The 13,048-nt window shown below is 44.4% G+C and overlaps 1 protein-coding gene across 1 annotated transcript in view; it reads right to left on the bottom strand.

Moving 5' to 3' along the window:
* Positions 1 to 11,081: 11,081 nt before the first annotated feature.
* The window catches only part of Smap2 (small ArfGAP2), a 52,007-nt gene continuing 50,040 nt past the window's right edge, over positions 11,082 to 13,048 (bottom strand). Inside the window, exon 10 of the mRNA XM_042677128.1 lies at positions 11,082 to 12,422. Within this exon, the coding sequence (XP_042533062.1) occupies positions 12,297 to 12,422 (126 nt within the window). The 3' untranslated portion in view covers positions 11,082 to 12,296. The remainder of the gene's footprint in view (positions 12,423 to 13,048) is intronic.

Genomic DNA, 13,048 nt, shown 5'->3' with positions numbered 1-13,048 from the left:
CCTCCTGTTCTGCCAGTTACCTAGGTAACAGATACTGGATACACATATTAGGCAACAAGAGCCCCTTAGAATGACCTTCAGGTCTGGGCAGTTGCAGCACCCATTATCTACTATTTGGACAGCAGCCATAAATCCTAGTCTGCCATGATGAAGCCCCTGGCCCACTCGTCCGCACCAGGGTCTCCACCTCCTAGCCCCTTTTGGCGCCTCCTAAACCTCCTAGTGTAGGAAGACCCCTACTCAGACTAGCAAGCCCACCTAGTCATCAGGAGTGACAGAGCCCACCGGCAAGGGCCACAGCACAGGCTCGGGAGCTGATACTGTGACCCAGAGCTTTTTTTGTTTGTTTTTATTGTGAAAATACCGTACAGAGGGGTTACAAGTATGTGGGCAAGGTAATGAGTGCATTTCTTATCAAGCATTGTTGTCTCCTCCTTTGTTTCCCCTTACCATCCTTTCCCATCTCGCCCCCCTTCACCACCACTCTCCCCTCAGCATTTGGTTTTTAAAGGCAAAATTCACAAGGTCAAGCCTGGTCTCGCAGATGACCAATGAGATTGTCACACACACAAAAGATTGCACAGTCATACCAGACCACATGCTGGTGGCCAGTGAGGTTACAGTTTGTTACACAATGGCTATTTAAACCAGCCTATCCCTTTTGGTTTAAATGATGGACAAATTCAGAGGGTAAGGCATGCACAAGTAAGCATGCACAAAGGAGTTTAGTGGAGTTTACCATTAGCACGTGAAAAAGGCAGAGCGTATGGTAATGTTGCCAGTTTGAGCCAGATTACAACCTACCTGTTTTGTGGGTCAGTCCTTAACAGAACCTTAATCAAGGTGGGTTCGGTTGTTAAGGGGAGGGGGACCTATAGGCATTCTTTCCATTCCAGGAACTGGGCTGGTTGGAGCCAATGTCTAGTTAACCTTGTTTAAAGGTGTTCCCCCCCCACCCCCAAATCCCTAAAACAAATTTAAAGCCTGAAAAGAAGCTGTACCAGCTCAAGCCTCCTCTCAGGGCCTACTTCACTAGGTTATATATGTTAGGTTTTTAAAAAGAGGTAGCCCAGTAAGAACTGCACCACGCACGTGGTATTCAGGTAAGGGGTAGGCTTATTCATCGTTCAGGCTGGCACTAGGCCATCTTGGTCCTCCACGCGGTGGGGAAAGGCCTGGGAAAGAGAGAGAAAGAGAGAGAGATGGGGAAAAGAGCTAAGAGAGAGCTAGAAAAGAGAAAATAGCTAGAAAAGAGAAGAGCTAGAGAAGAGCAGAGAGAGAGCTAGAAAAGAAAAGGGAGCTGGGAAACAGAAGAGAAGGAAAAAGCTGAGAGCTAGAAAAGAGCAGAGAGAGAGCAGAGAGGGCGTCTGGGCCTGGGCTAGGCCTGATCTAGGGTATGGGCGGAGAAAGGTGTGGCCAAATCAAATTCAGATGTGACCTCAGCGGATGCAGATGTGACCTTCCAGGTGTCCCTGGTGCCTAGGTAACGCAGGTACTGGGTGGAGACTTTGCTGCGAGGAGGGTGGAGTCTGCTCACCAACCAGGAGAGGACCTTACAATATAGGTCAACTCAGACAATAGCTGGTGCTTCTTTCTCACTTCTCCCTTGTGAGAAGGGGTCTTGCCGGCCCCTTCCCTGGCAATAAACCATTCTTTGTTCTCTGTACCTAGATGTCTGTGTGGTTTTCTGACAAAGTCTAATTTACTCTATCAGACAAGGTATAGAGAAAAGTGAGTCAGGCCCTTCAAAGAACTAATGAGAAAACCCTAAATCTAAGCATGAAGGACTAAGCTAACTCCATTCTAAAAGCAAGCCATCATCTCCTAACTGACATCAGGTTAAACTTAAGGGACAAAACAGTTATTGGAAAAACCAGTTTTTGGAAAAGTTCTTGGAAAACCCACAATCGAAACTGCAATTATACCCCTAGCAACCCCAGTTAGATAAGGGTTGAGAAACAGGACCCCAGTTACTGGAAAATAGATAGGTTGGTCAAGTTCCTGGAAAAAGCAGCTGTAGGGTCATAAACAGTTAAAAAATATATTGTTGCCTGCATTCCTATGGTTAGTCTTATGTATCCCAACCAATGATCTGCTTGCTATGTAGGATTTAACCAATCCTGTAACTACTAAGTTGGAAAGCCCCTACCCTTTCTGGAATTAATTATGCCCCTAACCAATGAGCTTACCCCGAAATTTGCTGACCAATTATGTAGAAGCCCACAAACCTTCAACCCCTCCTATTTGCTGGAAACCCTATAAGGACTCTACTGAACATGTGGTCAGGGCTCACAACTCTGACCCACTGTGTCGGTGATGATTGTGAGTCCAGGCTCAAGCTTGTAAATGACTCTTTTGCTGTTTGCATTGGTCGTGGTCTCTAGGGGTCGCTCGGGGGTCTTGAGTTGAGTTTAACAAGCCCACCAAAACATGGCAAAATATAAGGAACAATATGTAGTCTTATTCTATTTTAGTCCATCAAAGCTACACAACTTAAGAGGACAGTTTTCTTAAAAAGTAAATAACAATAGTAAAAAAAATCAAGCCGAGCACTGGTGGCTCACTCCTGTAATCCTAGTTACTCAGGGGGCTGAGATCTGAGGATCGCACTTCAAAGCCAGCCCTGGCAAGAAAGTCCATGTGATCTTATCTCTAATAAACCACTAGAAAACCAGAAGTGGTGCTGTGGCTCAAGTGGTAGAGTGCTAGCCTTGAACTGAACTGCTGAGGGACAGTGCCCAGGCCCAGAGTTCAAGCCCCACGACCGACAAAAAACAACAACAACAACAAAAATCAGAGATACTGTATATTCTGGATTAACAGCTTAATTCTAGAGTTCATATCTATGATACTCAGGTAGCTGAACAGTTTGTGTTAAATCTCCATAAGATTGAAGATTAACTTGACCTAATTCTAAACTGTATATTTGTAAGGATGCAGTTCCTATTTTACTAAGTATGGGAAAATTTCATTGTTAGACTCGAACTGGAGACCCCCCCCCCAGCGACCCCCAGAGACCAGACCAATGCAAACAGCAAGAGTCATTTATTTGCAAGCTCCAGTCATCACCAATGCAGCGGGTGCAGTGGGTCAGAGTTGTGAGCCCCAACCACGTGTTCAGCAGGGATTTTATAGGGTTTCCAGCAAGAGGAGGGGGTTTCCATCCTAGCAGTTAAATGATTGGCTTAAGGTTTGCAGGCTTCTCCATAACTGGTTAGCATTTCTCGGGCAAGTTTCAGGGTAGGCTCATTGGTTAGGGGCATAATCATTTCCAGTAAGGGTAAGGGCTTTCCAATTTAGTGATTACAGGATTAGTTAAATCATACATAGCAAGCAGATCATTGGTTGGGATACATAAGACTAACCATAGGAATGCAGGAAACAATATATTTTTTTAGGAAAAATATTTTTTTAACTGTTTATGACCCTACAGCTGCTTTTTCCAGGAATTTGACCAACCTGTCCATTTTCCAGTAATTGGGGTCCTGTTTCTCAAACCTTTGTCTAATTGGCAGTTGTTAGGGGTATAATTGCAGTTTCAATTGTGGGTTTTCCAAGAACTTCTCTTTCCAAAAACTGGTTTTTCAGACAACTGTTTGTCCCTTAAGTAGCTAACTTAAGGGACAACATCCCCTCCACTTCCCTACCTCCTGCCTCAGTATGGCTCCTAGCGTCACCCTCCCCTGACCATTTTTGTTGGGTCTCTTGATATGTTTTTCTGGAGTTACCTTAATGCTCTCCCCCCACCACACACACCTGAATGCACATTTTCATATCTAATACTCTATGATTGGCAAAATAAAATTTTAAAAATTGAAGTGGCAGCCACAAATCCCAATATATCTTCAAAAAGACACTAACAGTATCTAATAAAGAATTATGGTCAATTGTTTGGGTGGAATAATAGCATTCCAGTTATATAATAACGATTGCTCCTCATTTTAGTACCTACCAAAGTACTTCTGTACAGTTTTAGAGTATACCTGCATGGTAGAGTACCTGTCTAGCATGCACAAGGTCATAGTTTCAACTCCTAGCACTTAGAGACAAAGTATTTAGAAATGAATATTTATGGCCTGTGCATAAATATTCCAAAAAATAATTCTTAGCTTAAAAAAGTGATATAGCGGGGCGCTGGTGGCTCATGCCTATAATCCTAGCCACTCAGGAGACTGAGATGTGAGGATCGCGGTTCAAAGCCAGCCCGGGCAGGAAAGACTGTGAGACTCCTATCTTTAATAAACCACTAGAAAACCAGAAGTGGCGCTGTGGCTCAAGGGGTAGAGCACTCGCCTTGAGCTGAAGAGCACAGACACAGCGCCCAAGCCCAGAGTTCAAGCCCCACGACTGACCAAAAAAAAAAAAAAGTGATGTAAACATAACTACAACAAGCCATGCACTGGTGGCTCACACCGGTAATCATAGCTATTCAGGAGACTGAGATCTGAGGACCATGGTTCCAAGTTAGCCCAGGCAGGAAGTCTGTGAAGCCTTTTTTTTTTTTCTTGTCAGTCCTGGAGCTTGAACTCAGGGCCTAGGCACTGTCCCTAAGCTCTTGTTGCTCAAGGCTAGCACTCTACACTTGCACCACAGTGTCACTTCCAGCTATTTCTGTTGATGTGATACTGAGGAATCAAACCCAGGGGTTCATGCATGGAAGCAAGCATTCTACCACTAAGCCACATTCCTAGTCATGTGGTATGAAGCTCTTATCGCCAACTGATCACAGAAAAAACCAGAAGTGGTGCTGTAGCTGAAGTGGTAGAGTGCTAGTCTTGAGCAAAAGGAGCTCAGGAATAGCACCCAGGGCCAGAACTCAAGGCTCAGGACCAGCCAAGAAAAGAAAACCAAAACCACAACAAGTCAGGTGCTAGTGGCTCACATCTGTAATCGTGGCTACTCAGGAGGCTGAGATCTGAGGATCACAGTTCAAAGCCATCCTGGGGAGAAAAATCCATGAGTCTTACGCCAATTAACCACAAAAATCTGAGAGTAGAGCTGTGACTCAATGTGGTAGCGTGCTAACCTTTAACAAAAAAATCAGGGTCGGGCTGGGAAGGTGGCTCAGTGTTAGAGTGCTTGCCTTGCATGCCTGAGGCCCTTGGTTAGATTCCTTAGCACCACATAAGCAAAAAGAAAAAAGGCTGGAAGTGGCGCTGTGGCTCAAGTGGTAGAGCGCTAGCCTTGAGCTGAAGAGCTCAGGGACAGCGCCCAGGCCCAGAGTTCAGGCCCCACAACCAGACCAAAAAAAAAAAGATCAGGGACAACACTCAGGCCCAGAGTTCAAGCACCAGGACAGGTAAAAAAAAAAAAAATACCAGAACTATTCACAAGGCTGAGATCTGTGGATCATGGTTTGAAGCCAGACATATCTTTCCTTCAAAATGCCAGCAAAAAACCAGAAGTAGAGCTGTGGCTCAAGTACTAGAGTGCCAGCCTTGAGCAAAAAAAAGCTAAAGGACAGCACCTAGGCCCAATATCTAATACCTGTGTTCACGTGCTCACACACACACACATGATCATAGCATTTCTACATTTTAAACTATTATAATGCTGTTTTTCTGAACAATTGCTGACAAGTAGGTTTGTGATAATGTGATTTGAACTCAGGACAGTGGGCATGCTAGACAGGTACTCACTCCACTAAGTCACACCTCCAGCCCTTTATACATTGAAATTGTTGAGACAGATTCTCATTGTCTGCCCATAGAGATGACTGAAAAGGAATCCTCCTTCTGTAGGAGGATTTTGTACTAGCTAACATGCACTACCATACCCAGCTTCTTCCATTTAGTGTCATGGGCATTTCTGCCCTGGCTAGCCTGGAACCACAATCCTATCAGTCTTAGCTTCCTAGCAAATGATGACAAGGGTACACCATTGTCAAGGGTACACCATAGTTCTGGGTTGAAAAGGGATCTTTTTTTTGTTTGTTTGCCTGAGCTGGCCTTGAACTGTAATCCTTCCATTCTCAGCATCCCAAGAAATTAGTGCTACTGGCATGAGCCACCAGCACTCAGGTAGTGGTTTTTAATATGGCAAAATGAATAGCTGGTAGCATTGCATCACATTATTAAAAAATTATTGGTAACTATGTAGTTCACACCTTAAAATCCTAACAATCAGGAGGCGGAGGCAGAAGGATTGTTAAGTTCTGGACCAACCTAGGCTACAAAGTGAAACTCTGAAGAAAAATAATTATTGGTTCTTTGTGTGTGTGTACTGATCATGGGGACTGAATTCAGGGCCTGGGCAATGTCTGAGCTTTTGGCTCCAGGTTCCCACTCTTATCACTTGAACCAATGCTCCACTGCTGGCTTTTGGGTTGCTAATTCGAAGTTAGAGTCTCATGGACTTCCCAGCCTTGGTTAGTTTTAAACAGCAGTCCTTAGATCTCAGATGCCTGAGTAGCTAGGATTATAGGCATGAGCAACTGGTATCAGGGGAATTACTGGTTCTTAAACTGAGCATATATATGCTTGTAATCCCAGCACTTGTAAGACTGAAGCTGGAATATCAGGAGTTTAAGGGCAGTCAAAGCTACATAGCAAGTCTAATATCTCTCAGGGCTACACAGTAAGATCCTGTCTTAAAATCACAACAAAAATGATTCTAGAAATCTATTTTAGGGAGTAATTACTTACTTTTGCTCCAATAAATTTTTTTTCTTTTTTTGCCAGTTGTGGGACTTGAACTCTGGGCTTGGGCGCTATCCCTCAGCCCTTCAGCTCAAGGCTAGTGCCCTACCACTTGAGCCACAGCACCACTTCTAGCTTTTTTCTGTGTATATGGTGCTGAGGAATCAAACCCAGGGCCTCATGCATGCGAGGCAAGCACTCTACCACTGAGCCAACTCCCCAACCCTGCCCGTATGTTTTGCAGTGTCTAGTAAGTGATGAACTGCATCTGAAGGCTTTCCCACACTCATCATTATCACGGTTTTTTTTTTTTCCTATCCAGTATGAATCCTCTGAAGTTTAGTAAAGGGTGAATCGTGTTTAAAGGTTTCCCACCATGGCTGCACTCATATGGTTTCATTCCAGTGTAGACTCTTTGATGGTTAGAAAGGTGTATTCTCTGATTAAAGGTTTTCCCACATTCCTCACACTTCTATGTTCTTTTCCCAGTATGAGTTCTCTGGTATTGAGTTAGACATGTAGTATGGCTGAATGTTTTACTGAATGCATTACAAATACAAGGTTTCACAAAAGTAGGAATAATCTCATGCTACCTAAAGTGTCTAATCTGGAAAGTATTTTCCCCCAGTCTTTGCATAAAAAGGTTTTCCTCTAGCATGAGTTCTCAAGAGGCTGGAGAGTCCAATGATCTGGCTACAGGCTTTCTCATAGACTCTACACTCACAAGTCTTCACCCCTGTGTGAATTCTAACATGTTGACTAAGCAAGGAAAGGTGTCTAATGACAACCCACTTTTCCTTACTCTTTTGTTGCTCACTAGTGTGGATTCAATATGGTGCATGCTTAATCAAGCCTAAATTGTATATGCTTCTAAGATTTGTCATATTTATGGTCTTGTTTTTCTTGTATGAACTACTGGTCTCTAATAGTGTGTGTGTATGTGTTGGTACTAGGTCTTGAACTCAGGGCCTAGGCACTGTCCCTTGGCTTGGTCATTCAAGACTAGCACACTACACTTTAACTTCAGCTCTCCTTCCAGTTTTTTGTTAGCTAATTGAAGAAGTCTTCTGATTAGCTAGGATTACAATTGTGAACCACCCTGTTTTATTTAGTTTTTAAAAATACTAGGTTAGAACAGCTATATTTTCCTTGTGTATTGTTTAATTATTGAGTTGTATTGATTCTAATAACGCTGTCTTCAAGTCATAAGGTTAACATTTGCCTAATCTTGCTTCTTCTATTCCTTTAAACATTTTTTTGGGGGGGACCCAGTTGTGGGGCCTGAACTCTGGGCCTGGGCGCTGTCCCTCAGCTCTTCAAGCTCAAGGCTAGCGCTCTACCACTGAGCCACCTTCCCAGCCCCCATTTCCTTATTTTTTTTTTTTTTTTTGGTTGGTCTGGGCACTGTCCCTTAGCTCTTCAGCTCAAGACTAGCGCCCTACCACTTGAGCCACAGCACTACTTCCGGCTTTTTCTGTTTATGTGGTGTTGAGGAATCGAACCCAAGTCCACATAGATGCGAGGCAAGTACTCTACCATGGAGCCACCTTCCCAGCCCTGAACATTTTCTCTTATGTTCAGGCAAGACACAGAAACCTTTGCTAAAAGAATTTTCAGGGGACAAATGGGACTTCAGGTGAAGGAAAGTGATCTTAGAAGGATTTCAGATGCCAGAGGAATAGACTTTAAAAATCCAATTTGATGGGGCTGGGAAGGTGGCTCAGTGGTAGAGTGCTTGCCTTGCATGCATGAGGTCCTGGGTTCGATTCCTCAGCACCACATAAGCAAAAAGAAAAAAGCTGGAAGTGGCGCTGTGGCTCAAGTGGTAGAGTGCTAGCCTTGAGCTGAAGAGCTGAGGGACAGCGCCCAGGCCCAGACTTCAGGCCCCACGACCAGACCCCTCCCCCCCAAAAAAAGTCCAATTTGACAGTCTTACTATTTTAAGTATTTATTTCATTTATATTATTTATATCATATATATATGTGTGTGTATTTATTTCAAAAATGTTACTTCAAATTTTTTTTTATCTTTTTCTTAGGGGGAAACAGACAGTTGATGATTTTTCTTACATTTTCATAGTCCAGATTTGGAATTCATGCAGTTTCCTTTTGCAGGTACCAGGATTTGAATTCAGGCCCTTGTGCTCTTCCTTGAATGGCTTCCTTGCTCACAGCTGGCACTATACCATTTGAGCCATGCTTCCAGCCTAGCTTTTGATGGGTTATTTTGGAGATAAAATTTCATGGACATTTCTGGCCAGGCTGGCTTCAATGATTTTTCAGATTTCAGCCTCATAAGTAGCTAGTATTACAGATGTGAGCCACCAGTGCCTAGCTAAATACACCCTTTACAATCTCCTCCTCCCCGGTACCATGGTAACAAATTATACCTCCAAGAAGCTAACTGTAATTTCTCCAGTCTGATCTCCTCCTCGTTCTGGCTAGTGCTCTACCGCTTGAGCCATGCCTCAGCTTATAACCTCTTCCCTGAACCTCAAATTTGGTGAGCACTCTACCACTTGAGCCACAGCGCCACTTCTAGTTTTCTAGTAGTTTATTGGAGATAAGAGTCTCACGGACTTTCCTGCCCGGGCTGGCTTTGAACCGCAATCCTCAGATCTCAGCCTCCTGAATAGCTAGGATTACAGGTGTGAGCCACCAGCGCCGGGCTCATACTCTTAAATCCAATTTCAAGCTGCTCATCCAGAACACTGCTTTCACAGCTGATATCAGGGTCTCACACCTACAATCTTAGCTACTCAGGAGGCTGAGATCTGAGAATTTCAAAGCCAACATAGGCAAATAAATCTGAAACTATCTCCAGTTAGCCAGATAGAAGTAGAGGCATGGCTCAAGTGATAAGAGTGCCAGCCTTGAGCAAAAATGCTGAGAGTATGAGGGTCAGAGTTCAACAAAACATTTCACATTACCTAGAAATTCAGATTTCTTTGATCCCTTTCTCTACCTCCATCATTCTTCTCCCCCATTATTCAGACCTCACAACTGTATCTTCTATTTTTCTGGTTGCCTTTCCAAATGGTATTCCATGGATATTAGATATGCCAGAAAAGTTGGATTCCACAGTGTTAGTAAATGCTAGAAAATCATGAGTTATCTTCCCACAGGACTTTTCAGTGCCATTAGTATATGGACATTATTAGGTCATGTAATCTATTTTTCAAGCTATTTTGGCCTTTCTAAGGAATACCTTGCAGGTCTTATGTACCTAATATCATAAATGTGCTGCTATCATTCCATGGTCCCTTAGCGCCACTACCATGGCATCCAGTCCTATTCACTCCATTTTACACAGAGACTTTGGGGAGCCCAAAGAAGGGAGATGAATCCTGGCAGTCTGATCTACAGTCCACTTTCTTGGTCACTGTGCTGTCCTCCTACTTACCTCTGTAGCAGTCAAAAGTTGGTACTTGAGGGTAGAGTGCTTGCCTAGCATGCATGAAGCCCAGGGTTCGATTCCTTAGTACCACATAAACAAAAAGAGCTGGAAGTGGTGCTGTGGCTCAAGTGGTAGAGAACTAGCCTTGACAGTGCCCAGACCAAGTTAAAGCCCCAGGACTGGAAAAAAAAAAAAAAAAAGTTGGTACTTGAAGGAAAACAGTGAAAGGGGGAAGTGGAGGAAGGGTTCACAGCAGAGAATCAAACAGAGGAAGAAAATGACTACAGACCATTTTTCCTTTATATTATAATCTCCCCCACCCCTGGATGAATGTTCTGTCTCTAATTCCTGTGACTGGTTCTGGAGTTCAGTTCCTACTTCTTTTGACCCTTAGAAGGGATAGATCATTTTTACTAGACAAAGCTACTGCTCCCTTATTGTGGAGAAGTTTAAACTCTCATTTTAAGCACCTAGATATAGGGAGAGAACAAGAGGCTGGAAGTCTAGACTCTGGGAATTTACTGCAGCTCCTGCCAAGGAAGTAAACATCTAGCTAACTGCTTTCTTCTCTGGGTCTCCATCTGTAGGGAAAAGATGCTCTTGGTTCTAATGTTCTGAGACCTTTATAGGTACAGATCTCTGTCTCACTCAACTTATATCTCTGGACCCTTTCTGACTGCTGGAGCCTAAGCCTGGCTTTAGTGCACTAAGAACAGGATTTAAAAAAAAAAAAAATGAAGCCGGGCGCTGGTGGCTCACGCCTGTAATCCTAGCTACTCAGGAGGCTGAGATCTGAGGATCGCGGTTCAAAGCCAGCCCGGGCAAGAAAGACCATGAGACTCCTATCTCCAATAAACCACCAGAAAACCGGAAGTGGCGCTGTAGCTCAAGTGGTAGAGCGCTCGCCTTGAGCTGAAGAGCTGAGGGACAGCGCCCAGGCCCAGAGTTCAAGCCCCACAGCCGACAAAAAAAAAAAAACAGAAACGAGGCAGGAACATGTATGCCCATTCCCCTCCTGCAAGAGTGACACACCGTAACAACCAAAGTCCTTCCCTGCAATGTTTATTAAGGAATTTACACATACACAGGAGAAAGGCAACCAGGCATTGTGGTTCCCACATGTGAAATCTTTTAAGCAAAGTTGTCTTGTTTAAATTTTCAAGTGGGGTAAACAATGGCTGAGAAGATAGCTGTCCAGGTTCTCTGCCTCATACACAGGGCAACTGGATATGCAGGCATGAAACTGACTGGAGGACAGGGGAAGGGAAAGGAGAAAGGGAACGATCAACGAGATGGCATTTTTTTGAAAACTGTAAGAAAAACTGGCAACAGTTTCAAGTTGTTGATAAATTAACTCCTCTCTGGTGTAAACCTAAAACAAAATCAAAAATATTGAAGAGAAGATGGGAAAAAGTAGGTAGTAGATGTATGGATGGGGACACGGACACACACACACACACACACACACACACACGGACACACACAGACACACACACAGAATGCGTATGTTAGGTGCTGCATTCCCATAGGGGTTGGTCCTCCAGCCATGAGCTGGATCCTGCTGAAGGCAGGTGGGGGTGGGCAAGGGCTGTGAGTCTGGGGGTGGCCTTCATGAAGTCTTTGGTGCTAATAAAGGCTGATGGAAGCAGAGTGTCCTGAAGCCCCAGATCCAGGAAGCACTCAGGGTGAAGTGGAGTCAGATTTTTGCTCATCCTCACAGGAAGGGGCTTGCCTCACCCCAGGGCTAGGGTCAACCTGATCCAAGGCCCAAGGAGTATGTGATTGCAGTACCGTCTTCATTCTCAAGCTTGGCAACATGATGCCTCCCTCTTCAACCAAAACTTCCAGCACTAAGAAACAGCAGAAGGATCTCTCCCTCTGCCTCACACACAACACCCACAAACCTTTCTGAGGGTCTCATGGGGGCTCAATCTTGAGGAAAGGAACTGAAAGGTGCACACATTTTCCCTGCAGTTAAGTGCCTTCTGCTGACCATTTCTAAGGTACTGGTGCCAGAAGAGGGCAGGGGCTGTGGCTAGGGAAGATATGGGGACAGCCAGGGAACATGAACACACAAAGCAAGAGAGGTCAGCATGTTTGGGAAGTGGCTGGGTTGGGCAGGATGCTAAACCCCCAGATGACTTATTGAGCGATTTCTAAACCAAACAGCGAGAGGTAGGAAAGGGGATGATGGGAGAGGAGAGGAAGAGAAAGGAGCAGAGCGAGCTGAGGAGAATGCCAGCCGTACAGGTGTTTTGCTTTTATTTCCACATCTGAGGACTGAGAGTCTGATTTGCTGCCTGTCCGTTTCCACCATTCATTGACTGTCCATAGTTCATCATGCCATTCGCTCCATAGAAGTTCATCCCGGCCATCTGCTGGGTCATCTGAAAGGGAATGAAGAGGCTTTCAGAGCATTCAGCCAATCAGTGCCCAAAACAGAGCAGCAGTCTTTCAGTCTGCAGAGAAGGGAGGATGAGACAAAGGGAGACACAGGGCACATACATGCCCTGGCATCTATTCAAAGCCATGAGACATGTACATGAAGGACTCTTTAGGAAGCCAATGTTGCCAGAGACTAATGTCAGGGAAAGAAAGAAGGAATCCTGGCTGTAGTGAGCAGAAATTCAGCAGCTCTTCACCCCTGCCAGTCCTTAGAGTGCAAGGCCAAGTGCAGCTCCTGAGCATCTGCCTTAGCTACCTACAGCAGAGAGCATCTGCATGTGGGCATGTTTGCTTGCTTGACTGATTGCAGTGGGAAAAAATAAGAAACAGGGCTGTTCCAAATGAACAAAGGCAGGAAGGGAAAACAAGAGATTTGTGTATGGGCTGTTTTTTAATAAAGAAATTTTATAATCTTAATGAAACAGACAAGATAGGGAAACACTTTTTCTAAAAGCTGACTTTGGGTGAAAGGTTTAGATTTAGGCAGTTACTCTTTTCTTTTGGAACTCAGAATTCTTCAGTATCTGCTTTTAGACAGGCCTTCTAGAAAAAAGGCAAACCTAGAAAT

Source organism: Dipodomys spectabilis, unplaced genomic scaffold (genome assembly GCF_019054845.1).
Source record: "Dipodomys spectabilis isolate Male_0828 unplaced genomic scaffold, ASM1905484v1 ptg000002l, whole genome shotgun sequence".
NCBI lineage: Eukaryota > Metazoa > Chordata > Mammalia > Rodentia > Heteromyidae > Dipodomys > Dipodomys spectabilis.
The sequence above is the reverse complement of the archived record's forward strand: the minus strand, read 5'-3'. Positions and strand labels throughout refer to the sequence as shown.